A 24,624-nucleotide genomic window follows, 5' to 3' on the forward strand; every position below is an offset into this window, starting at 1 on the left:
TTAAGGAGGCTGTTAAAGTAACAGGACGCCCCCACCGTTCACAATGGTTCGGGCTCAACTCATGTTTTAGTCATTTCAGTGAAGGGTAGGGGAAAGGTTGTCATATCCTGAAAGCTTTGTTACGTTACGTTTGTCCGACTAGACCCTTAGGGTCCCGTGGTTTGTCATCGCATGGCCATGTAACACTTCAACTGTTTGGTTTTACCATTAAAAAAGTACACAGTGATTGCTATCTTGGGCCCTCTGCGCAGTACGGTGACTGGCAGATAGATCAGCGAGTGGGAAGGCAAGACAAATCGACGTGTAACCAATCACAGTGCGCGTTCTATTCAGCCACTTTCTATTGGGGAGGCGGGGACCGTACGTGAGTTTATTGGAGACGTCATTATGGCTTCATGGCTATAGCCAGGTAACTTTGTACAGGTACGAGCTTTGGAACGCACGAGGGTCACATTTGTCGCCAGTGACTTTAACTGAAGCTTCCGCCTGTATTCGGCATCTATATAGACACAGTGAGGAGTCTTTTTGGGTGGAGAATCCAAAAACAGACATAGGATCGCTTCCGCACTTCTCAGTGGGTGTAAACCAACATGCTTCAACAGCTTCCAAATCGGGTGCATTGCGCGGCGGGGTTCAACATTTAACAAACCACGGCGTGAGTCTGAAGGAAGTAAAGTTGTTGGCTCACCCTCTGCTAGCCACCACAACACACCCTGGGCTGGAATTACTGGACAAGTTCAATCAAAAAGTACTTTGTTTCTCTGACGAATCACATCTGACACGCAAACCATGTGTCTTTTTTTTGTTGAGCGCGGATATGCGTGTCGTCCCATGAACCACCAGCAGCAGTTGGACTCATCGAGTCTCGCTTGTACAGCCTTGGTGTAACTCGAAGAAGTTACACCTTGCACACACATGGAGATTGCAAACTGGTCGCTACAAAGTGATATCATTAAGGACCAAGCGGACTTCAAAGCAAGTCAGTTTACCGGGAAGACGCTGATTGGCATAGTGCAAGATCTCCGCTCGACAAACGCTCCGGCTAGCTATATATAAGATGTCTTGTGCACATACAGCCTCACACCTGCGACTCTGCTGCTTATAACGATTTAAAACACAGAGCTGTGGATGCTGGCAAAACATTATATGGAAATATCTATCAGGTAGATGGTTGCAGCTGTCTTTGCGTAACAGGAGTTAACTTGGGAGATTACTGCAATAGCCCTCTTTGATTGCAAGTGACTGGGCGCACACCGTCTTCAAAAGCTTGCGACTGCATCGAATCATCGTTCCCTTCCCTCATCAAGGCACCCAGTACCAGTCTGGCCCACCGGGCCTCTTTGGATAATAACCCTGTTGTCGTGACCTACGTTGGACACGGCTGTGCCGTCCAAAGTGTAAGTATTGAAATGTATTTATGGCCTGAACTTCTCTCATCTTTTATAAATATAATTGTTGCGTTTTATAACTGCTTTCAATAATGCTAAGCCTCACATGGTTTGACGCTTTATGTGAAGCCAGTGTGGCAATTGTAAATCCTAACTGTGTCAATGAAACAGGCTTCAATTTCCACCAAAAAACTGCAAATAAATTATTATGTAATACGGACTAGATACTGCTCCGCGGATTTAAAAACTTGCAAGAACATTGAAACAACTGACGGAATGTTCGATGAAACGTCTGTTACGATGTTTCGGTTTATTATCTGTCAACTCAAAGACCAACCATCACTAAACTGTGCCTACACTACACAAGCTTACTCGGAAAGATCATGTCATAAACAGATGATTTAACCTTACAACACTTGCACGATGTCCTCATGGTTTAGATGAGTAGACTTATTGTGACAATGGGACCTATCCAAATTCCTTAGGTCAACTTGGCCAACCCCAAATGACACAAGCCATTTCTGTTAGCTCATTTCCTCTTAGACAGATGTGCTTCTCTTCACTACACTCATTTCCCACTTGCTCTGCTCTGCACAGTGAAAGTCTTGCATATTAAAGTCGTGGTCTGGGGAAACGAACAGTTAAAATCGAGAAAGTAATTTTTGTTAAATCTCTTATCTAAAAAAGCTCTGTGTGTTTAAAGTAATTACTGGTGCACAATTTGTTAATATTGTTTATTTAGTTTTAATTTGTCTTCACTAACAGTAACAGTAACACTTTAGCCTCTGAATGCAAAAATCGAAAGTTATTCTTCAGATATATTTGTTGAAATAACACTAAGTGGTTAAACGTTAGAAAAAAACATCTTGCTCGTTGAGCGAATTCTATGTTACGATTGTTATTTTTGTTGTCGGTCTATTTTCCTGATATGTTCTGCCACGCGTTTAAAAGTTGACGTACTGCCGGGACAAGACTGCCTGTGCACACTTCAATTAATTGAGGATCATACTCAAGTGTAATTGATTGGTTCTTAATCGTATTTGATTCCGACCACGTTCCGACCAAACTTTGTCCAAGACGTGGTCATGGCAGACTGTGATCCTACACTCCTTGACTCACTCCGGTAAGAACTTGAACGCTGGGGTCACGTTAGTCAGAATGAGTTATTATGATCATTATAATACGGGTTGTACCTAGTGCTAGCTGCATATCCCAAATACCACTGGGTTACAATTCATTTGTACAGAATTACCAAAGCTTAAAATAAACATCTATCTTGTACCCGTCTACGCTATGACAAGAGAAGACTTATACCCACCGGCCGTTTCGCCTTACCTGAGCTTGTTTAATGGGCCTACAGGTAGACCGCGGGAGTTCCATATTCGATGAATTGATACCTATTAGAGCGATTGAAATAGCCGAGGGTTCATGTCGACCGTAGACAGAGCGAGTCATCGGCGAATAGGTCGCGGTAAATCATTCCGCGTCCAAGGCAGCGTTCTGCGCTACCACCTGGCTCAAAAACAAGAAACAAGCCGCTGGAAAGAAGAAAATAAAAACAGCTCTTTATCATGTTTCTGGTGATGAACGGGTACAAGCCCGGGTTCAAGGGAGGTTTTCCCCGGGCCGGGAGTTACTTATGTGCCCCAAAATATAAAAAAAGAGGCTGCGGTTCCAACTTTCGGCACACACTCGGCCAGAGAGGACTTGCCGCTGTAGACTTTAATTGGTAACATAAGTCCCGCAGGTAATGGGTTGACATTTCATTTTCCCTTTCATTGCGTTCTCAATCAACGGTGGCCCCAGCCACTTGGTCTTGAAGGGAACCAAACGCTGTTAACGACAGGTTGGGGAAGTCTAGAAGAATGTCTTGTGTACATTGCCGACGTGTCTCACGGGAAATCCGCCAAGTATCGCTAGAGATTGTGAAAATACAACTATTTTAGTTGACGGACCGTAGGTCTGGTTGTGTTACAACCCCATTGATGGTTAGCCATTTAACAACAGATCAATGGAATACCACACAGTCGTCATGACAGACACAGATATGCAGAATGCAACAAGATAGTTAACGCAAACTTTACTTTTATGGGTCGATTTTCCGTGTCCTTATTTCACAGAGAAAAAAATGCGGGCCCTAAAAAGAAGACCATATTAAGTTTGCAACTTTTGTGCCGATGTTAAATACATATCTTTGACCCGAGTTATACCCTCCATGCTTGATGATACCAGGCTGTTTCTTCTCCTAAATTCGAGTGTCTTTTTTTAGAAAGTGTTGGCCAAAATCCTAGCCATTTATTGGCACAAATCCATATTTTGTTTAGGTATTAAAAGGACAACCCGAAGGACCTTGTGATAATGGGAGGTGACTCAACTTGTTAAATCCACAATATCCAGTGAGGTAACGTACCTGACCCTGTTATGAACTGTACTCTGTGTGTAGGCGTGTGACCAGAAAAGTTTTGGAGGTAAATAAATTCACATCCTCGCGTTGTCAATAGACACAATGCAACCATAGCGTGTACTTTCTCCAATGATGTAACCAACCTGTGATCATTTCGTGTGTCTCGATCACGCGAATCACTATATCAAGTGAAAACTAATGGTTTATATAAGCAAACTAAAAAAGTAGCTGAAATAAGTAACATGAAAAAGTAACCGATATAAGCAACCCAAATAGGTAACCTAAATAAGTAGCATATAACCGATTATAAGCAACTGAAATCAGCAACGGCATTATGCGCGTTCTTCAAATGCAAAATGCAAATTTAGTAAAACATTTATGTGGAGGATTACAAGACTGGACTAACAGTTGTGTTTGTTGCGATGTTGATATACAATCTTTAAAGTCTGCCACATGACGAGAGAGAAAACAAACGATTCCATCATTTTTGTCCAGAAGTTGTTCGATATTACTAGAGACGGATAAATTAGTGAGGGGAAATTTGTATTAGTTTTTAAATTCTTAATTGGGGTTTACTGTACCGGTGTGCTCATTATATACTTGAGCAAGGTCGATGCATATGTGTTAAAACTCTAAGCCTACAAACCATCAAGTTAAAAATATTTCCTATTTCCAAGTGTAAGTGGTTTTTTGTTTAAGACATTGTATATTGTGAGGATTATATAGAATTGCAAATTGCGGAAATTATTTTATCACTGGAGGAAACAATTTACATATTGAAATTGTAAACAGGATGTACAATATCGGATGTGCACATTCACCCAAACGCCCATGGGTGCCTATCTTATAAATTACTTGGTTAAACCATGGAGATACTTTCTACGAGCGCTACATGGTAATGTAATTGCAATCATTTGAAAGGGTAATTTAACAAATAAGATTTGAAACTGTTTTCCGAACAGCACATTAATAGAAAGTCACAGGCAGGTTGGGACAAATACCAATTTTAAACCATGAACAATTCAAGCTTTAAAATATTAGGACAAATTTAAATATTTTCCGGGAACCACCCAATCTGTACTGTATTTTTCATGGGGAATAAATCTAGATATCACCCATCCTCCTACCGCAACGGCCTGGGCTAAGTGTCACTGTCCATCCGTACAATCCTACCTTTGCACTGTCTAGACACGGCCCTCATGCAAGATTTTGATCCCCTCCGAAAAGAACATAATCGCAAAGCACAACATGCAAGCGGAACCGTGACGTCACGGCCAGAGCAATCGTACCCCACAAAACAAGTTGTGCCCCAGAATGCCCCACGGTACATCTGCCATCACCTTCCCGATCAGATACAGATGTTGAGCATTAAGTCATCGTTAAATCAAATTATGCAATTATTAAGTGTATCGACAACCATGCAAGTAGACACGGTCACCGACAGGCGTTAATTTGACAAATTAACTCCAATTACATCGAACACGCGCATTGCGTGACATGTTATTCCAGTGTTTGTTTACCGGTTCAAATTTGATTAGAGTTAACAACTTGTAGATGTCTTTAAAGGCCCATCCCTTTTCCAGAAGAAGCTCTCGTGGTTTTTCTTTCAATTAAGCAAATACAAATTCACCTAATTTTCTTTTCCGATCTGGTCGAGACAGAAATAGTAAACTTTCACAGTCTCCCCCTGAACAATCTAAAGAGGCTTCACGACGCAGGAATATTAGGCAGCCATTAGACAAGGGGGAGCCATGCATACTTTAGACTCAATGTCCATCCATGGTCCATCCAATCAAAGATGTGCTTAAAAAACATGTACACGTGTACAGTACCAGTTCAACATGAACATGTACATGTTGTACTTTGAGCTCCAAAAAGTAGTGGGGCTTACTGGATTAATATAATTGCAACCCACGTTAAAACAAGATTCAAAGTACTTGTTTTGTTTGCTCAATAAGTTTAAAAGACTTCATATAATTGTCGTAAAAACTGAATAAGTTTTTGCTTTGTACTTTGTGGAGGTTTTGAACGTCCGGAATGTTGCTGCCAAGTGACTGGTGGTATGAATAGCCGGTTCCACTACAGTTGTTTTATAGCTCCATTGGTTTGTACACATAGGCTTGACAATCTCCTCACCTATAGGGTCACGCCACTGTGTACTCGTTGACTCTGAGGTTGTTTGCTAAGCTGTGCCAAGTTGAAACATTTCGGTCTTGCTCCCTAAGGGGACGGAAGCGTACCTGACAATTCCCCGAATGTTCACAGGATCTCCCCCTGGTCCATCGTAATAAACACCGAACCTGTTGGTGGACCATCACTCGTGTAGTTAGCACACAACCTTAACATAAGCGTTCAGAGGACCGTTAATACATGACTTTACGTTACACCTGAATTAAACAATCTACTTTTGGTAAACATTTTTACCGAGTAGTTGTATTTGGCTTTTCTTCATGTAATGATGCAAAGTACAGAACTAAAGGCTTGTCTGCACAAAATGCAGCGTTTTGGCAAAACCGTTTCGGGGAGGGAAGGGATTGCAGTGTGTTTCATAGCCCTGTGCTTTGTTGTTGTATTCGTTCCATCCTATAATAACAATTACCCATGTTCTAGCACGTGGTTGAGGTTCAGACTCAGTTGGCCATGTTCTGTTAATGGCTGCTCATTCTGCCATTGCTGGGTTTTGACATAGTGATCAGTGTAAAAGAGTCGCTGTTATAATTAGGTTTTATTACCGAAGGTGTTAATTGATTGCTGATGCTTTTAATCTTAACTTAATAGCCTTAGTAATTAGCAGAGTCTGCTAATTAAATTGCATCATCACCTCCTAAGACATTAAAGTTTTGTGTCTCAAGAAATGCACAACTTTTATCAGAGGGAAAAGGAGCTTGTAATCGCAGAAGTAGATTTGCCAAATGCTAGCGATTTATGTCTTCGGGAAGGCGGTACTTGAGTACCACTGTAGTTATGATATATGCTCTAAAGAATGCAGGGACGTGGGTTCGAATCTTACCTGGGTAAACAGTCTGTGAAATATTTTTGTGAAGCACTCCTGAGTAGGGTTATACTTGTTGCCACGACTGATCGAAATGAGTTCTTTGATTAACAGGTCGAAATGAGTTCTTTGATTAACAGGGTACTTGAGTACCACTGTAGTTATGATATCTGCTCTAAAGAATGCAGGGACGTGGGTTCGAATCTTACCTGGGTAAACAGTCGGTGAAATATTTTTGTGAAGCACTCCTGAGTAGGGTTATACTTGTTGCCACGACTGATCGAAATGAGCTCTTTGATTAACAGGGTACTTGAGTACCACTGTAGTTATGATATCTGCTCTAAAGAATGCAGGGACGTGGGTTTGAATCTTACCTGGGTAAACAGTCGGTGAAATATTTTTGTGAAGCACTCCTGAGTAGGGTTATACTTGTTGCCTCGACTGATCGTAATGAGTTCTTTGATAAACAGATACTACATTGGGTAGAACTTAATGTTACTTTGAGAGTCTTGAAACATTTACAATGTCTAGTCAGAGAAGTGTGTCTGGTTTCATAGGATATTATAAGAATTATAGGCTAGAACCGATAAGAAAATCCACATCTGATATGTGTTTAAGTTCTGAGGGAAAAATCACTCTGCACTGGTTCGGGCTGTTTTGATAAGAAAACAAGACATCAAGTTTTTTTTCATGCAAAACAGAACACTGGCAAGGAAGAATCTTTATTTTTAGAGGCTTGCCAAACTGTTGTCGGAATTCATTGGCAGGATGATTGATTGTGTGTCTTAGTCGTTGTGTAATAAAGTTGTAAATATTATTGTCATTCACCATTGACGGTATTTTTTGAGTAACTTGTCGTATTTGTTTACAAGATGAATTGTTCATGGAGTGTTGCCAACCACACACGGGACGATGTCAACATAATTGAATGGGTTGTTTTTTTATAAGCGTTGCATCCGCTTAAATTTGAGTCGTTGGGTCTGAGTTTCCATAAAATCACTAGACTAGCAAATCTGTTAAACATTTTTCATCATTTCCCCCAGATATATAATGTTCAAATTAAGGCGAAGCCCACGGGCTATTCTCGCCGAATCTCGACCACAAATTGCGCGATTTTGTTTCTAACACACGTTTACAGCAACCAAGGGAACCAAGGTCCGCCATATTGGTTTTGTCTAGGTTCAAGTCGACGTCACAGAAAACGTTGTGATTACAGTCTGCTCCTCTGAATTAGAAGATCTCTAAAATGCTACTTGTCAACCAGGAAACTATACTAACACATCTGTTTGACGAAGCTGTATCGGAAATGTAGTCTATATCTGGGGCCTTTCTCAAAGCTCGGCTTGGGCTCCGGCTCAGGCTCCGCGTGCTGATATCCGTGCAATACGCGCTGCTCCAAAATGCAGGTTAAATGCAAGCTGCGTACACAGCACGCGGAGCCTAAGCCTGAGCCGGAGCCCAAGCCGTGGTTTGAGAAAGGCCCCAAGAAACAGTTTGGCTTTATGGGGATTGCTATGTAGTAGGCCAAAGTGCCATTCGAAAAGGGCGTCCTCATGAGCCCAAGATCTTTCACAATGGTCATCTCAATTCGATCACTACATTCTGGTCATCTTTGAAATGTCTTTTTCAGTTGCCCTAGTTTTGCTAGGAGCTCCATGGTTTCACCATGGGTTTCACCGTGAATGAATGGTATCACACTCGGTTCATCAGGCCCCTTATCACAGTGAAATGTCCACCATATGTCAGCCTGGATGAAGATCTCTGTCACGTGAACGATTTCTTAATATGAGATCCGGTGTAGAAGCTTTAATATGACAGTCAATCTAATCCCTCGTAGTGACACGATCCTAACCACTTATGCTGAATCAGTCATTAAAGGTATTGGTGCAGGCGTGAAATGGTCCAGTCATACTTTCCTGTAATTGTTGAAAAAGTATAATGTATCTGAAGGTGTAGTTTTCATATTAGGCCTATTAGCATGACTGGGCATTGGCCAATCGTTTCTAGTAAAAACATGTTTACATCCAAAATATAGTGGAGCATGGTGTTGCAAAATGGTTCCCCATTTTTCCGTTTGGCGAATTTCGTGCGTCTTCGGATCTCGTCTTGGATTGCGACTGACTTTGAAATTAAATTAAGGCTAATTTTTATTAGATGCTCTCTGTTTCTTAACTCTGGTAATCATTCTTCCTTGATAAGTATTTTTTTATGGTCAAGATTAAAGGCATGGCGTATAGGCATACTTTTGCTTATTACTTCACCAGTTAACGACCATAAAAACGTACTTGGTAAGAAACACTTGAGAGTTGTTGATCGAAAAATCATTAGAAATGACTCCCTTTGAAGTATGTTAGAGAAAGATGTAAATTTTCACCCAAACATTTAAATCGGAATCCTTTACAAGTTTTTTTTACAAGATTTTCCCTAAAACCCACCCTGTCTGGAAAATTCATAATCGAGTTGCAACATGTTTGGAGTGCTACTGCTCCTTTAACAACCTCCTAAGTTCGGGTGACTGACTTGTCGTTTACTTTTCTACCTATATTTATACAGAACGGTTGGCCCAGAAAATTGGTACCAGTGAAGGTATGTGGTGGCCTCTGGCCCCGAATGCTGAACCCAGCTGTCATGGGGCTAGCAGGGCACATACGTTATTATAGTTTTGTCGGGAGGCATGCAATAGGGATATGACATATTTACTACGCGTTATGTACCCACGGATGGGTTTGAGATTTGATTGTTAGATCAGTCAGGATCTGGCAACATCATGGTATCATTATGGAGATACCACCCAGTGTATATCAACCACCCATAATTTAGCTAAAACCAATGTTGATGGCACAGACAGGTGACAACTAATTAGGTATGACAACCCCATGCTTGATGAATGATGATTAATACGCAAGGACTTTGTGGAAAGCTCTTCTGTATGTATCTTAAACTCAATGACAACTTTTAGAGGCTATTATGACAAGTGTTCTGTGACGTCATCAATGGTAGTTTTTGTTGCATAGTTAACCATTCGATCCCAAGCCCTTTGCATCAAAGTAGGCCATAGGTAGCTACCTCCATGGTTAGGCCGAGCCAGTGCCTTGTACTGTAGGCTTATATAATAATGATATTTAAAGCCAAATTGACAGAATTGGCACTATCAAATTCTTTATGAACAATCATGCACATCATTCCAACGTATCCGTGCCACAGCGGACTGCAGCTCGGCAACAGTTTTTCTCGAGTGCGTTATGGCTCGTTAAAACCTCGCGAAGTATTTTGGCGCGAATACCACGAGTTTTTGTACTTTTCTGACGGAAGCGTGCTGAAGTGATAAAGTAAACTTCCCTGCATTGCAACAATTAATCAAAATAACAGCAAAAGAAGGCAAACGTTGAGCTACATTAATCTGTCTAGTTTTCTAGAACACGTGAATGATGCATATTGAAAACGCTCATTGGGTAAACTTTTCGGGAACAAGAACATAAAACAGCGTTTGCGAAATCATGTTCCCTGCAAGATGATTAGAGAAATGTGGTTTGATTGCATCAGCTCTTCCGAAAATTGCCAACACATCAAACAGATCTTAACAATATGTGGGCGTGGTATCAGAGCTAAGCTTCTAGATTAAAAAAGGCTTTAAATTAGAATGTTCTGATCGGCATCTAAATGAAGATATGCTATCTGCATTATACAATGTTGCCAGCCAGCCATCTCTTCGCATTACAGTTATGTTGCTTTGGTGGCGCGTAGCCGTCCATGTTGCACTCGTTACATGTCTGTATACCAGTGCCTGTCAATTAAGATAAATTGTTTGTATAATTTATGGAGGGTTTGGGCTGTTTTGTTAACCCAAATCAAACTTCGGAAGTGCCGATCGGCGTTACAGTGAAACCTCTCAAAAACCACGATGACATTTTCGTGGTCCCATGTAGGACATGATGTTTGGCATGAGCTTGACTGCCTTGCATGTATGTGCAAGGGGATCGCAACTTATTCATATGGAGGATTTTTTTCAATGGGCGAAATTTTGAAGTATTTGTATTTTAAGCGATTCGGTGTTTAGTTTACATAATATGCAGACAAACTCGACTTTGTCATAAATTATCTTTAAACAAATTCAGATTTGTTTCGCACGATTAAAATCTCGTTTAAAGTTAGAGAAGAATGTATGGCTGCTGAAACGAATCAGTTATTAATCACTCTCGACGTTTCGATCAGCGTTTTGTGATGGTCTTCAAGACAGTAGACTTGCTGAACTTGATGGACATGTTACTCCACCAACATGTTTCTTCCAGGGCAATATTTGCATGGTGCTGATCTTTTTCATTAAATTGTGGGTTTACTTATTTTCCACTATAGGCCTATGCTTTGCAAATATGCATTCAAAATATTTGTTTGTCTCACCGTGAGAGTTAACTGCGCGTTGGAGCATTTTCTGTTACAACAATTCAAACAATACCGTGCCTTTAAAATCACAATCCTAGGAGTCGATTACCCCTTAAGATGATTGAAGACAATCGTCTTCATTTTTTTTCCAGACATCTATCATTAAAAAGGATATCCGATCAATTAGTGTTAAACACACAATTATAAAGTACAGTACCTGTACTTTTATATAAATTTCCTTTTTCGCTCAGTTCAGTCAGAAGAAGAAGATGGATATTTTTCGGAAGTTCGTAATTGCAAATCATTGACCTTCGTCCAGCATTCCAGCAAAGAAAAAAAATCGTGTTTCAAATAAACGCTGAATTATTGGCTGTACTTTTTATGTAAATACATATTTTGATTTATCATCCTGGATGCTAACGAAACGTTTGGGGATAGGATTTTGTTTGAGTTGAGCACTCAGTCATCCTGCCCGAGTATCCGCAGTGATGAATTGACTTCCTCCGTGTCATCGTTAATATGAAGTTTGTTTAGATAATCCAGCGATATCCACGTCGCCTGTATGAATTCGTGTCTTGAGCTGTCGGGGAAAGGCTCTGAAAGTCACTATACACGGTTCAACCATAAAGAAAGGACCACGGACCTTCTTTACGGTTCAACCATTCATACTGGTTCTATCATTTTATGGAAAGAACAAGCTTTGTTCAAGCTGTATGCATGCAACACCATTGCCATCATCGTAGTTTACTGGAAAATGTCTCCAGAAGATAACTCCAAATTTCTGCCAATACTGTTGGGTGTTTTTCTTCAGATATGGTCGGGTTTGTACGTTTTGTGACCAGTCAAAAGGTGTTTTTCTATTTTATTCGTCACTGTTTGTTAAGGATTTCGCCAGAATTTCTTGACAGAAGATATTCCAATAAATGGTCGTCAAGTAGAATGGACAGAAAATAAAACCCTCTTGCGTTATATGTTAATTCGCGTTAATGTGACATGAGTACAAACAAATAATAATCGCAGATTCAGTACTTGACTTAGTCCTCTCTCTGTGGTCGAACGAAGGGATAAAATATTCTGGTAAATTTCCTACACGAGAACCTCTTCAAAACTTACCTCTTGTCATTTCAAAACAAAAAATATTCTCACAGTTTTTGACCACCATGTGAATTATATAGGCCTACTTCTTTTGAAACAGAGTTTGTTAGTTTTGGGTTATTAACTTCCAACGTTTCGTTTACCAAACGGAACGTGTTTTAACGTTGTATTAACCTTAGTTGTACTGGGGAAGAAAAATCCACAGCCCAAAACGAAATACATGTTCATCATAGTAATATTATTTTGATAAATCTGCAAAACAAAGCCTGGCAAGCTTATAAGATCTTCAAGCTAACAACAATCCAATTTCAAAGAATGGGTTTCCATTTATTCTTTTTGGTTTTACCCATATGGGTTTCCAGTTCTTAATGGTCGTGTTAATTTGTTAATTGATGGTCGCCGGTGTTCCATTTCAGATTTGTGTAAGGACAAACATTGGGAATGCTCGCGATATCTTTAATCCAAATGGGATTTTAGATCCTAATTGGTTTGATTATACCAGGCGGTGTTAGCTGAGCTCAATCAGTCGTGGTTTCAGTTACTAACCCATGTATGGCTCTTTTTTAATGGCAAGTGACTGTGTCCATGAGCAGACGCTTGCTTCACATTGTTCTATAATCTACGTTCATCCCCGGTACAGTCATGTCACCTATCAACCATCTTCCATACACCCCGGCCCAATCCCATCCATTCAGGATAACATGCAAATGACTTACAGGAGCAAACACAATGCTTCTCGCACCTAGGGGTACCAGCTAACATAATGAATGCCCGCTCTGATAAAAAAAAAAACCCTGAGCCGTACTAATTGAGAGAGGTAAGATCTGGCAGTGACGTGCTTGCATACCCCGCGTTAAAGTCAGTGCCGACATAGGCTCAGGCAGTCGATACTGAGGGATGGTAGTACATGGAGTTCTAATAACATGGGTGTTAATTTCTCGTTTGGATTTTATACAGAACCATTATGGTCGGTGGATACATGATGTACAGGAGGCTAATGCTGGTTGTGTGTTATCTACTACTCCTGAGGTGTACATATGGAGGGAGGACTCAAAGAAAAAAAGACCAACAGACAGATGATGAAGGACAAAGTTTGAAACACAAAAGCCGAGAGGCGGTCATCAGGGCGTTTGAACACAACCTCCTCAACATGTTTGGACTGAAGGAGAAACCCAAACCCAGCCGGAGAATACAAGTGCCTCAGTATATGTTGGATCTTTACAATGAACAGGCAAACTCGCCCGTTTCGAGTATGAACTTTAACGTCCGTGGAAAGTCAACACGAACTGCGAACACTGTCAGAAGTTTTCACCATCACGGTAAGTTATTGAGGATTCTGCACTGAGTCCAACGTCAATATTAGTCCATTAACTTGGATAAGGAAAGCTTTCCAGCCTAACATACCATGGTAGATAGTTCACTTGAGTTATGTTGTTTTGTATGTGGAGCTTAACTCAGATCTACGTATCCACAGGTAATTCCTTTACACTGAACCACTGTTGTCACTCTGTAAAGGTTGGAGTCATTATTACATTAACGCCTATGCATGCCTCAGGCCATATACCGTGTTCCCAATCTAAGGCTTAACCCTCCCTATTGAGATCCTCTCCTATTCAAGTTCATTGTTTCCCAGTGCCCAACAAAAGAACCACAAATCCTCTTGTATGACGGTGTTGCAATATACTGCATCTTTCTTCCTTTCAGACCACGACGATGAGAAGAACCCATCAGCGGCTAACTCAAACGGCCACTCGCACAAGCTCACCTTCAATGTATCTACCATGGCAGAAGATGAGGTACTCACTGCCGCTGAATTACGTCTGTTCTGTAAGACCCAACATTCAATTTCAAAGAGAGACGTCACTGACACGAGGGACACAGAAAATACAACACAACATTCGATACAGAAACTCAAGCACAGGGTGAATGTGTATCAAATTCTAAAGCCAGTGTCGAATAGTAAGGATATCATAAAGAGACTTATCGATACCAAGATTGTGGATGTTCGCAACGCCACATGGGAATCGTTTGACGTACGTCCAGCAATACTGGACTGGAGGAGGTCGCCTCGCGCAAATCATGGGATCGAGGTTGAAGTTCTTGACAGTAGGGGACGTCCAAGCGTTCACAGAAACTTTAGGATAGCTCGGTCTGTAACTGAGCAAGGGGACTTGGAAGACGAAACGAGGTGGTTTGAAGAGAGGCCTCTAATTGTGACTTACACTGATGATGGGAGGCAGAAACGGGCGGCAGGACGCTCTACTAGTAGTCGTGAGAGAAATAACCGAAAACGACGGTTGAAACCCAACTGTCGACGCCATCCGCTCTACGTTGACTTCACCAGCGTAGGCTGGAATAGTTGGATTGTAGCACCCGCAGGGTACCAGGCATATTACTGCCAGGGGGAGTGCCCGTTCCCGCTTGTGGATCACCTGAATGCTACCAACCACGCAATAGTGCAGACGTTAGTTAACTCGGCGAGTCCGCAGCTAGCACCCAAAGCATGCTGTGTACCAACAGATCTAAGTCCAATAAGCATGCTCTATCTGGACGAATCAGACGCCGTCATTCTTAAAAACTATCAGGACATGGTCGTAGAGGGCTGCGGGTGCCGATAAACCCTCAGATAATTTTATATATAAATCTGGGAAAATCTCACATTTTATTGTTAAATAAGCAGAAGTTGGGTTTTTTTCAGGTATATAGTTTTAAGTGTATCATACTTGTTAATATGTTTAATATCTAACACGATGTATAAAGTTATTTATATTTCATAATTCATATTCATATGCAGTATATATTTTTAATTGCAGCTCGTACGAAAGTCCGAGTAAATAGAGTAAAGATACTGTCGCGGGAATTGTTCAACCATCCACAAAACACATGGGTTCTATGCCTTTTAATACTGCGGGTCTGTGACGAATGCATGGTTATACCCACAACCAGCCATGATTGCTTACTAAAACAAATGTTATACAAACGTAACTTTTCCACTTTTGAGATACTTGTGCCAAAATCCACCTGTCTGGAAACTACCTTCGATGACTTGGAAAAATGTTTTTTATTTTATGGAAAACTGAAAGAAAATCATAATAACGCAAGATCAGAGTCAAAACTGTCAAATCATTTATTAGAACCCTTATCTGTTTGTGAAGTTGATTCAAGTGCCCTTCTTTCATTCATAGGAATCAGGAGAATGAATTGAAATTATACTTAAGACTTTTTCCTTGTTACATCGGTGTGTGCCTTAGAAACGAGTTCGATGTTTTTTCACAACAGATGTTTTTCCAAAACTGACTTGCAAAACCCCACATGAGGGTGTGTACATGTGACATATCAAAGTGCCTTTATTATGAGGTGTTTTCTGGTTCTTGTGCAACAAAGCATTCAAGAAACATTAAAGATCTTTTGTCATTTTCAGAATTAAAATGGGCATTTGGATGAAGACCAGATACATGGAGTGATCCCTAGTAAGTGTCCACAAACCTATTGTGCATGGTTGGGTAACTTCCATCATAACATCAGCGAAACTGTAGTACATTGGTTAAAGATCTCCTAAAACCCTTGTATACTATGAGATACACAGCGTATTCACAGTATCAAAATAGACAAGTAGGATACCGCCGGTGTTGTGCTATACCATGTCCCGTATTCCTATGCTATATACAGTCATAAGCTTACCATAAAAGTGTACGTGTCGTGTAAAAAACTTTGTGCTAATTAATTAACTCTGCATTGCAAAGTTTCATACAAAAAAGGACAAATACTTTAAATTGAAGATTTGTCAAAATACTCTTTATGCGTATGCATTACCAAGCAATAACATAATAGGTTCACCTTTGATATCAGTTTTAACTATCTGTAAAGACTATTCAAATCGATATTCAAGCAAACAAATGATACTCTATTCTAAAGGTTTAACACATACATTTAGTCTGATATACTCCAACTCGTATTCATAACGTACAAGTAAAATATATTATCATGTTAAAATAACCTTTAGTTTTACAGAATGATCTTGTCGCACCAGAGTTTTATTCATAAGGAATTTAGTCATTTCGGGTGTTCTTTAAAATTACGTAATTAAAATTGTATGGAATTTAGAACTTTGTATCAAAGATTGTGTCAAAAATGGCGTAAAACCTCCGGAAATATGGGCCTAGTGTGACATATTCCATCACTGGCTACATTTAAAACAGCTGTCAAGAGGTAAAATGGTGGCAGGGAACAAAGAGTCGCAAAGTGACCTATGGCTACCGAACCTTTTTCAAAATCACCCCTCGTCAAGGAGACAATTTGGGGTACGACAGTGGAATTGAATGAAATACCAAGTTTGACATAACCTTTCTCTGCCGAACAAAAGACTATTGTTCAGCGGTTTGAGACTAATCCACGCAGTTTGCTGTATTGTTAACGGAGCAAGTGTCTCCTTCATGCCACAACGTCGGGTATTGGTGATCTGCTCCTTGCTCTATGGTGAGCAGTCGTTATTGGATGCATGGGTCGTTTTCATTAAACACAGTGAGCATGATTTGAAGGTAAGAACACTTCGTTCATGTTGTACCGTATTTACAGGCAAAGTGAAAGTCTAAATGTTAAACCATTTGATGTACATGTACATTGTCAAAGCACACTCCAACATCAATCTTGGCTCTGATATCGTCATATCAGGCATTTAGAAACTTTAGACAATAAAGGTCTGTACTGCTAAGGTTGTATCACTCCGTGCAAAAAAAAAACATGTTAAATTCACTATCGTTTGGAGTAGTATCTTTATAGTTGGACATTTCTCAAAATGACTACACAATAATATGTAACGATAACATTGCAGACAGCACGTGCAGCTAAATTCCAATTTTGAATATTAACTGACGGTTGTGTTCAACGTGTTTCATCTTGCAATTTGCATAGTTTGCCGTGCAACATACAATACGTGCACATGTTATGCCTATATACATTCAATACACTGCAATCGGCCAGTATGTACAGTTAATAGGATGTGGTGTAAAGTTAGTGTGTGCTTTTGGGTGGCGTTAAGTTAAATCACAAGCCTTTATAGCTTTAGAAGTTCGGTTAAAATATGTCCCGATTATACATTATGACTGATCGAATATGACAGGATCATATCACAAACCCCAGTAAAAGGGACAGGGACATGTAGGTATTGCTCACGAAATACTGTGGTCTGGACATTGTGTGCTTTCTCGTTTCGGAAATGTTTACTGTATTCTACAAAAAGTTAAATCTAGACGTAAATAAATATTGTTATAATCTGTACATGAATCTATTATAATGTTCTTGCATGTGGGCCTATTTTGACGAACTCTACATGTATCAAGTATTCGGGTGCAGTACTTAGTTCTTGTTATATATTTTGAAAGTGTACGGTCGTGTGATATTTTGTGGGTGTTTTTTCTAGGGAAGAATCGTGCCTATTATTCTTTCATAAAATGAAGGGAGAGAGAAGTCAGATAAATTGAAGTTCAATTTCTGCAAAATGGTTCATGCATGCTTTAGGCCTTTTGCATCACTTTCCCAGTATGTTTATCTGTTTGAACGGTTGAAGTTAAGGCTGTTAAGAAGACACAAATTTCTTCGGCACAGATATGTCTTCTAATGAAACTAAAAGGGTATGTTTATTTATTATTACAGTGCGACAGTTATTATATTTACTACCTTCATGATGTTGTGTACGGTTGTATTCAGCAGTGTTAATTTTTATGATATTAAATTATATTATTTAATGTAAAATCACAGTATAGAGAAGAAGGAACTCGCCCGTGTTTTAAAAAGTGTGGGCAAGCTTTGTATATAGTCTTCATCGCTTCATAATGTTTTTCGTTTTGTACAATAAGACATTTTAGACCCAATACGGATCTTATTCTAATATTTTATCGATGCGTATTTCATCAAATAGTTGCATTTATAAGTAAGAAATTAAAACAACTAAAAAGGACACGTACATTTTTAGTGATTGAGAAATCCTATTGTATGAAAGTTGGTAAACGGAGAGAAAACTTATAATTACGAAAACAACGTACGCACATATCATTTTTAAGACGCAAAAAGTGAGATGTTTTTGTTACAAACTGAAACCGTCTATCAAACATGTTTTTGTTTGTCAACGTTTATGACACAAAAAGATATGGGTGGGGGCACACGTTTTTGTGACCCCAACCAAGTCCAACCGAGTCAACAAGTCGGCAACAAATTTGGTCTAAACAGGTTCGTCACCGCAGTTCAACCGAACACGCTCAACCGATGACCAAAGCTCAAATGTGTTTATGGTTCGGATGGCCAAAACGCACTTTTGGTTTCATTTTCGTTTTCTACAGAAAGATGAAAGATTCTTATTGGGTTTTGTACATAATTTTGTACATAATCCTAGATGTTTTACCAGCCCTGACTATGCCTTAAAACACACTTGGTTCAACAGGAATGCCTTTTACTATTTTTTTTTTGTAACTATAATTACAATGTCGACTCAAAATGAATTGTGCTTTATGTAACACAACTTTGATATACAGTAGTAGTCAACTTTGAAACAATCAGAGAACAATAAATCATAAAAACATATCTCATTGAAATAGTTTGTGTGCAGTTTACAATTTCTTTCTTTTTTGTCGATAACCAGTAATGGCAGCCATTTTGAGAATTTAAAAAGGTACTTGCTGTCATTGTTTTAATCGACACATAGGTTTGCGATGACCTTTAAAGGCAGTGGACACTATTGGTAATTACTCAAAATATTTATTAGCATAAAACCTTAATGGGCAACGAGTAATGGGGAGAGGTTGGTAGATAAAACATTGTGAGAAACAGCTCCCTCTGAAGTGGAGTAGTTTTCGAGAAAGAAGTAATTTTCCGCGAATTGGATTTCGAGACCTCAGGTTTAGAATTTGAGGTCACGAAATCAAGCGTCTGAAAGCACACAACTTCACGTGACAAGGGTGTTTTTTCTTCCATTATTATCTCGCTACTTCAATGACCGATTGAGCTCAAATTTTTCACAGGTTTGTTGTTTTATGCATATGTTGAGATACACCAAGTGAGAAGACTAGTCTTTGACAATTACAAATAGTGTCCACTGTCTTTAAGCCACATATTTTTCTCTCCGACTGCGTGCGGCCGTAATACATGTTGCATCACCGTATACTTGTTGCATCACGAAAGGCACAATCCCTCAAATATTATTTCCTCACCTGCCAAAACAACATAGCTGTATTGATTCGTTTAAACAGACAAACAATTATAAGACCACTCATCATGGAATAGTAAAGGGGTTAAACCTATCTGTTCCATCTGGCAAATACCCTTCATCATGGTTGAGCTTCAGTGATCAAATTCACTAACCAGAAATAAATAATAACAATAACAAATTTATCACACTTCATGTGACCATTCCTGCTGATAATTAACATGGAATATATAAACTATTTTCTTTCTTTATGTCGATACTCCAATAATAACTACATGTATGAAGTTGAATATTCATAATTGCCATGAGACCGTAAACATCATGATGACAAAACATTGACATTCCCAGATATGAGATAATAACACACCTGAAGGAAGCAGTCCTCTTTACCTTCGAAAACTAGTTTGGCTGTCTGCATATATTGATATTATGAAACACCTCCCCTCCCCCCCCCCCACCCACCCACTCTGCCATATCAGCATGTCTGTCAGCTACCTCAATGATAAAAGCAAAGCGACTGACACATTCTTTATGTCTAGTGTTCACAATTCTGAATGGCATGTTTCTCGCATGTGAAATGCGTATTATGAGATCAAATACCTCTTCATCATTGAGGATGTATTTCGTTAGATTGGACTATGATTAGAGATGCATCCAATTAAGGCTTTACCATTGTTCCCCCGATGTCATTCAATGACAGCCCGTTACAGCAGAGCAACCGCCTTATTTTTTTTTTTAAATAGAGTCCGGTTGTGGTTCACACCAGTAATCGATAACCTATACAATCGATACATCACCCGTCCCATGGGACACCCACACCGGCTTAGCAAAGTTTCTCCTGAAGACGAGCAGAGTATACTGTTCGAAACGTCAAGACCACACCGGCTCTTCTCAGAGCCAACACTCACACAAAAGAGATTTACACATGGTTGTACCCGCAAGTTTACTATTTATTTATAGTTTCATCCAATTTCAAGAACAAGTTTCTCTGTAAAACCAAAATGACACTGGACAGTTGCCAGAACGCATGCACGTAAGGATTAATTACTAATTGTGCAATGTATACTCTATCGGCCACCAGTCAATGACGTATCGGTATTCAACAATCGTCTATCAAAAATAGTTGAATTGAGCAATTTAACCAGATAAAGGTAACATTTTGATTTGCTACAGCATTCTATAAAGTTTTGCATAATTGAACCAGTGGTTCTATACACGGCGAAAGGCACCTTTCAAGATACTCCTTTGTCAATATACTTGATAAAACGCCAAAAGCACCTGTCCTTGTATGGAGCTGCAGCTCCATGATCCTAACGAAATATAGGTCTAACCTTTGATTGAAATATTTGTCTACAAGTTTAAACACACCAGATACTCGTCGAGCAAATACCTTGGCATATACACCTTGGATGGGTGGGGAAAGGTCAGTGACCTACAGGTCACAGAGATGTTAAAGTTGTACTCTTTTTTTAGTATCTTCGTCGTGAGGTGGTTCGTGTTCTGTTTGGCAAAGAGATGAGATCAAATTCATGATTTATTCTCTTAAAGATCGGCAACGGTGTTCTTTCCACGTGGGTTCTCGCTCCGGTTGATGTCACCTGGGCAGGGGAGTCTTTGATACCCGTGCGAAAGTATATTTTTTCCCGGGACATCGACCACAAAAAAACGAAAGAAAAGGGAATATCAAGGCATAGTCAATGATCGAGATACCTTTGTCCGGAAACTGGGCGCAATTTGGTTTGTGGTGAAGTTTAAGTCTGATTCGGTGGAATGGACCGTGGAGCTATTGGACTGTCATTAAGCTGCTCAATAATAATATATAGATATAGATAGATAACTGAAAAACTTAAATATCACAAACTAGGAAAACGCTAAATCTTTTAAAGTAACACAAGCTGGCACTGATGCTGATAGAGTTTAAAGCCCAGGGGCTGATGGTATTTTGACAGTTGCAAGCAAACTAATGATGCGCGCTGTTTTCAGAACTAAGGGATGAAGTTGACATGATCTTGTTTGTTGTTGATAGGCCAATATTTGCATCTAAAGGTGCATACAATCTTGGTTCCTCCTTGCTCTATGTATGGTTTCTCCAAGTATATAAAAGGGACCTCAAAGTAAAGGGGCCAGTAGTACATCATTCCAAAACCTCATTCGTTAATCTCTATTAATCAACACCTGCCATCCTAAAACAGGAAAACTACTTTATCCCTATGCCATGTCCTACATAGAGTTCATTAACTTGGCTTGTACAAAGACCACGAGCAACAAACACTCCAGATAGACGACCTCCTGGGTCTGTCACCCCCCGATGAGTTCCCGTGGGCTTGCCGTGATATGTTCCCCGTCCTAAAAGTTTGGCCTCATACACCTCCAATCATCTCCGAGTGGCAATTTTTAGTCATAAAACTGTTTTCGACTTGTCAGTGGTGCATGGCAAAATGTGATTGATTGAAAAGCTAGTTTGTGTTAAATGGATTCTGATTTGATTGCAGTATGGAGACAACTCTTTATCAATTGGTACATTGTGAAGTTGGACTTAAAAATATTAAATATCTTGCTGTTTTCAATTCAAGAATCCTAAATGGTGGGAGTTTGGTTGGAGGAAAATGGATCAGTTGAACAATGAGACCACTAAGATGTAATTATTACTGTTTGATCAACATTGAAGCAGCTTTTTGTTGTTTGGTCGTCTGGAGCTGCGATTGCAAACAAACTGTTTTTCACTCGCCTCACTCGAGACTCTTTTCTTTCCTTAATATTTCTTTAAAAGTGGAGACAAAGGCACTTTAAGTTAAATACATGACAAAGAAGACAGGTTTAAGTGTTTTACTAAAAAGAAACACCACATTTTAATGAAAATGGAAAACGACTGGACGAACTTGTAAATCTTCTCACCCCAAAACCATTGATGTAAAATTCACATCTTAATTTTTTTTATTTAACATATACTATATCTTAAACTCTATTATATCTTAAGCTTTGTTGTCTACACTTTATAACTCCCTCGTCAAAATTGACCTGGATTCCGAGTCCCGTTGAGCTTGACCTATTGACGGGTCAAGTTGACACGGAAACAGGCAAAAAAAATGATTTTTTTCCTCAGATTCTATGTCAGTTTGAACCACTTCTTTGTCTATTTTAGCAGTCAGTTCCGAGTCAACTTGACCAAGACATATAGGTCATGCTCAACGGGACTCGGAGTCCAGGTAAAGTCTGACCGGGAGTTGTTAGAGTGTACGTGGCTATATCAAATCTCGTCACCTTATGGGCATGCACAGGTTTAAGGACCTAAACATGTATTCTACCAAAGGTAGGCCTATGTACATGTACTGCAAGGTGGTGGGATGGATGGTGCCTCAGATGATACAAACATGACATTTGGCACACATTCAAAGTAGCCTTTGTAATATGAGAAAGGGATTTGGCTTTAGGGCCATCACAGATTTGTCTTTTGAAAACATCGGGTAGAATCATACGCGTCCTACTCTGACCATAGAGGAAGCAGAGAGCTCTATGCTCTGACCATAGATAGAGAAAGGACCACGGAGGACTGTGTGATGTGTCACAGTTCGCTATGGTGTTGTGTGATTATTGCATTTTACTTGAAACATTATTAATCTGTTTGGTTACATAATAAAATGTGTCCACAATCTTTTATCATTTTGTAGATTTGTAGATTATGTTCACTCTTGTTGGTCAAACCTATTTAAAATGAAAATGGATCAAAACAACATCCCGCCATTTTGGATGTAAACGATGCATGTTGTTCAGTGGTAAGATCGTAAGATATCCCAGCATTTTATTGACGTATGCAATATCAACTCAAATCAACAGTTTGTTCGGTGATTTCTGTATCAAAAGAGGGTTTGTTTGATTTTTGCACACCAGATTCGTTGCTTTCAAATTGATTGTACCACAATCTTGTATTTGGACGAGTTCTTTCCTAGAATCCATGTAGTGTTTGTATTGTTCCTCCATGGTTATACTGTAGCTAAACATGTTGACAATGATGTTTATATGGATCGTGCTTACAAAAATACAAAAACATGCTTATATTAAGATGTCAGACAGTGACTAGTGTCTTAACTATTAAGATGTTTGTTTCCAAAGGATGGGGAATTTTCCAGCGCTCTGTATAAAGACTTCCCCTACCGGTGGTCCGTATCACTCATTGAACTTTCTATAAGAACATTGAAATTAAGTTGTTACCATTGGTGTACCAGTTCTTTTGAACAGTGAGGTCAAATGGAGTTGTTGTTTGATTCATATTCGATGAAAACCACTTCCTCTGAAACTCCTTTCTTTGTTCTGACTAAATGTTGGGATCGTAGCCGTCTGAGGCTGTTCTGAGCGCTCAAACATTTGGACTCACCCGTGGTGTAATTAGGTTACACAGCGTACTGTGCATTTCTTTCCAGGAGAGTACTGTTTTGTTACCGGTTATAGTCCCCGTAATTACTGACGTATTCAGCAGTAAAGAGGGGCTTCTCATAACCTCATTGTCAGTGCATTGGATGGCAGAGGCGAAAACATTACTAAGCTCTTAATCTGACCAACACAGCTACTGGTGTTCTTTGTCCAACTGACGGGCCTTTGAAAAGCCCAAAACCCACACTGGGATGAATACAGATACCACCATAGTGACGAACCCAAAGAAAATTGTGAGGAGTTGAAAAACAAAATATGCGGGATCTTTTGTGAGGTCTGACTTGGTTTATCTCTGGATTTGCTGCGGTAATTGTCCCCTGGGGTGGTGGTCTTTTTTTTGCTACAGAATGTGTTACATGTGTGTACATGTAATAAAGCGAAATAATGTACATGTTGTTGGTGTTGTCTTTATACCAATAATATTGGTAACGAGGTTGGAAAAAGCGAGCAATAACAGATTTGTTTGACTTCTTGAAATTATTTCAAGTCTTCGCAATAGCATCATTTAATTCGGTCCATGAAGAAAAGAATGGCCGAATCCCCCCCCTCCCCCCCCCCCCATTGCTTCTCCTTGTGTGTGGTCCATTCATACATCCATGGCCGGAGTGATCGAAGATCTTCCCACTAGAAACACAGTGGACTTGCTCCCCCGGAACTATGCAAAACGGGCGGGATTTGAAGTTGAAACTGTGCAGATGGCCCCCTATGTATTCACGACTCCGGGAGTTTTATACGCACT

At 39.8% G+C, this 24,624-nt stretch overlaps 1 protein-coding gene across 3 annotated transcripts; it reads left to right on the forward strand.

Moving 5' to 3' along the window:
* Positions 1 to 410: 410 nt before the first annotated feature.
* LOC139935761 (bone morphogenetic protein 2-like) lies at positions 411 to 22,636 on the forward strand. Of its 3 annotated transcripts, XR_011785852.1 has the most exons (4): positions 411 to 1,397; positions 13,217 to 13,578; positions 13,964 to 16,797; positions 22,603 to 22,636. XR_011785852.1 is itself a non-coding variant. In XM_071930330.1 (3 exons), exons 2-3 carry the CDS (start codon positions 13,224 to 13,226, stop codon positions 14,875 to 14,877), a joined length of 1,269 nt encoding a protein of 422 aa, XP_071786431.1. In that variant the 5' UTR covers positions 411 to 1,397; positions 13,217 to 13,223; the 3' UTR covers positions 14,878 to 18,807. The 3 variants fall into 3 exon arrangements, 2 of the variants coding, with proteins under 2 accessions (XP_071786431.1, XP_071786441.1); XM_071930330.1 differs by lacking the exon at positions 22,603 to 22,636 and having other exon boundaries at positions 13,964 to 18,807; XM_071930340.1 differs by lacking the exons at positions 411 to 1,397; positions 22,603 to 22,636 and having other exon boundaries at positions 13,112 to 13,578; positions 13,964 to 18,807.
* Positions 22,637 to 24,624: the final 1,988 nt, after the last annotated feature.

The sequence above is a fragment of the Asterias amurensis genome, chromosome 1, assembly GCF_032118995.1.
Source record: "Asterias amurensis chromosome 1, ASM3211899v1".
Classification (NCBI taxonomy): domain Eukaryota; kingdom Metazoa; phylum Echinodermata; class Asteroidea; order Forcipulatida; family Asteriidae; genus Asterias; species Asterias amurensis.

Coding starts and splice junctions, on each gene's coding strand:
- LOC139935761 (XM_071930330.1), top strand. CDS start 13,224: ATGGTCGGTGGATACATGATGTACAGGAGGCTAATGCTGGTTGTGTGT. Junction 13,579..13,963: donor CAGAAGTTTTCACCATCACG/GTAAGTTATTGA, acceptor TCTTCCTTTCAG/ACCACGACGATGAGAAGAAC.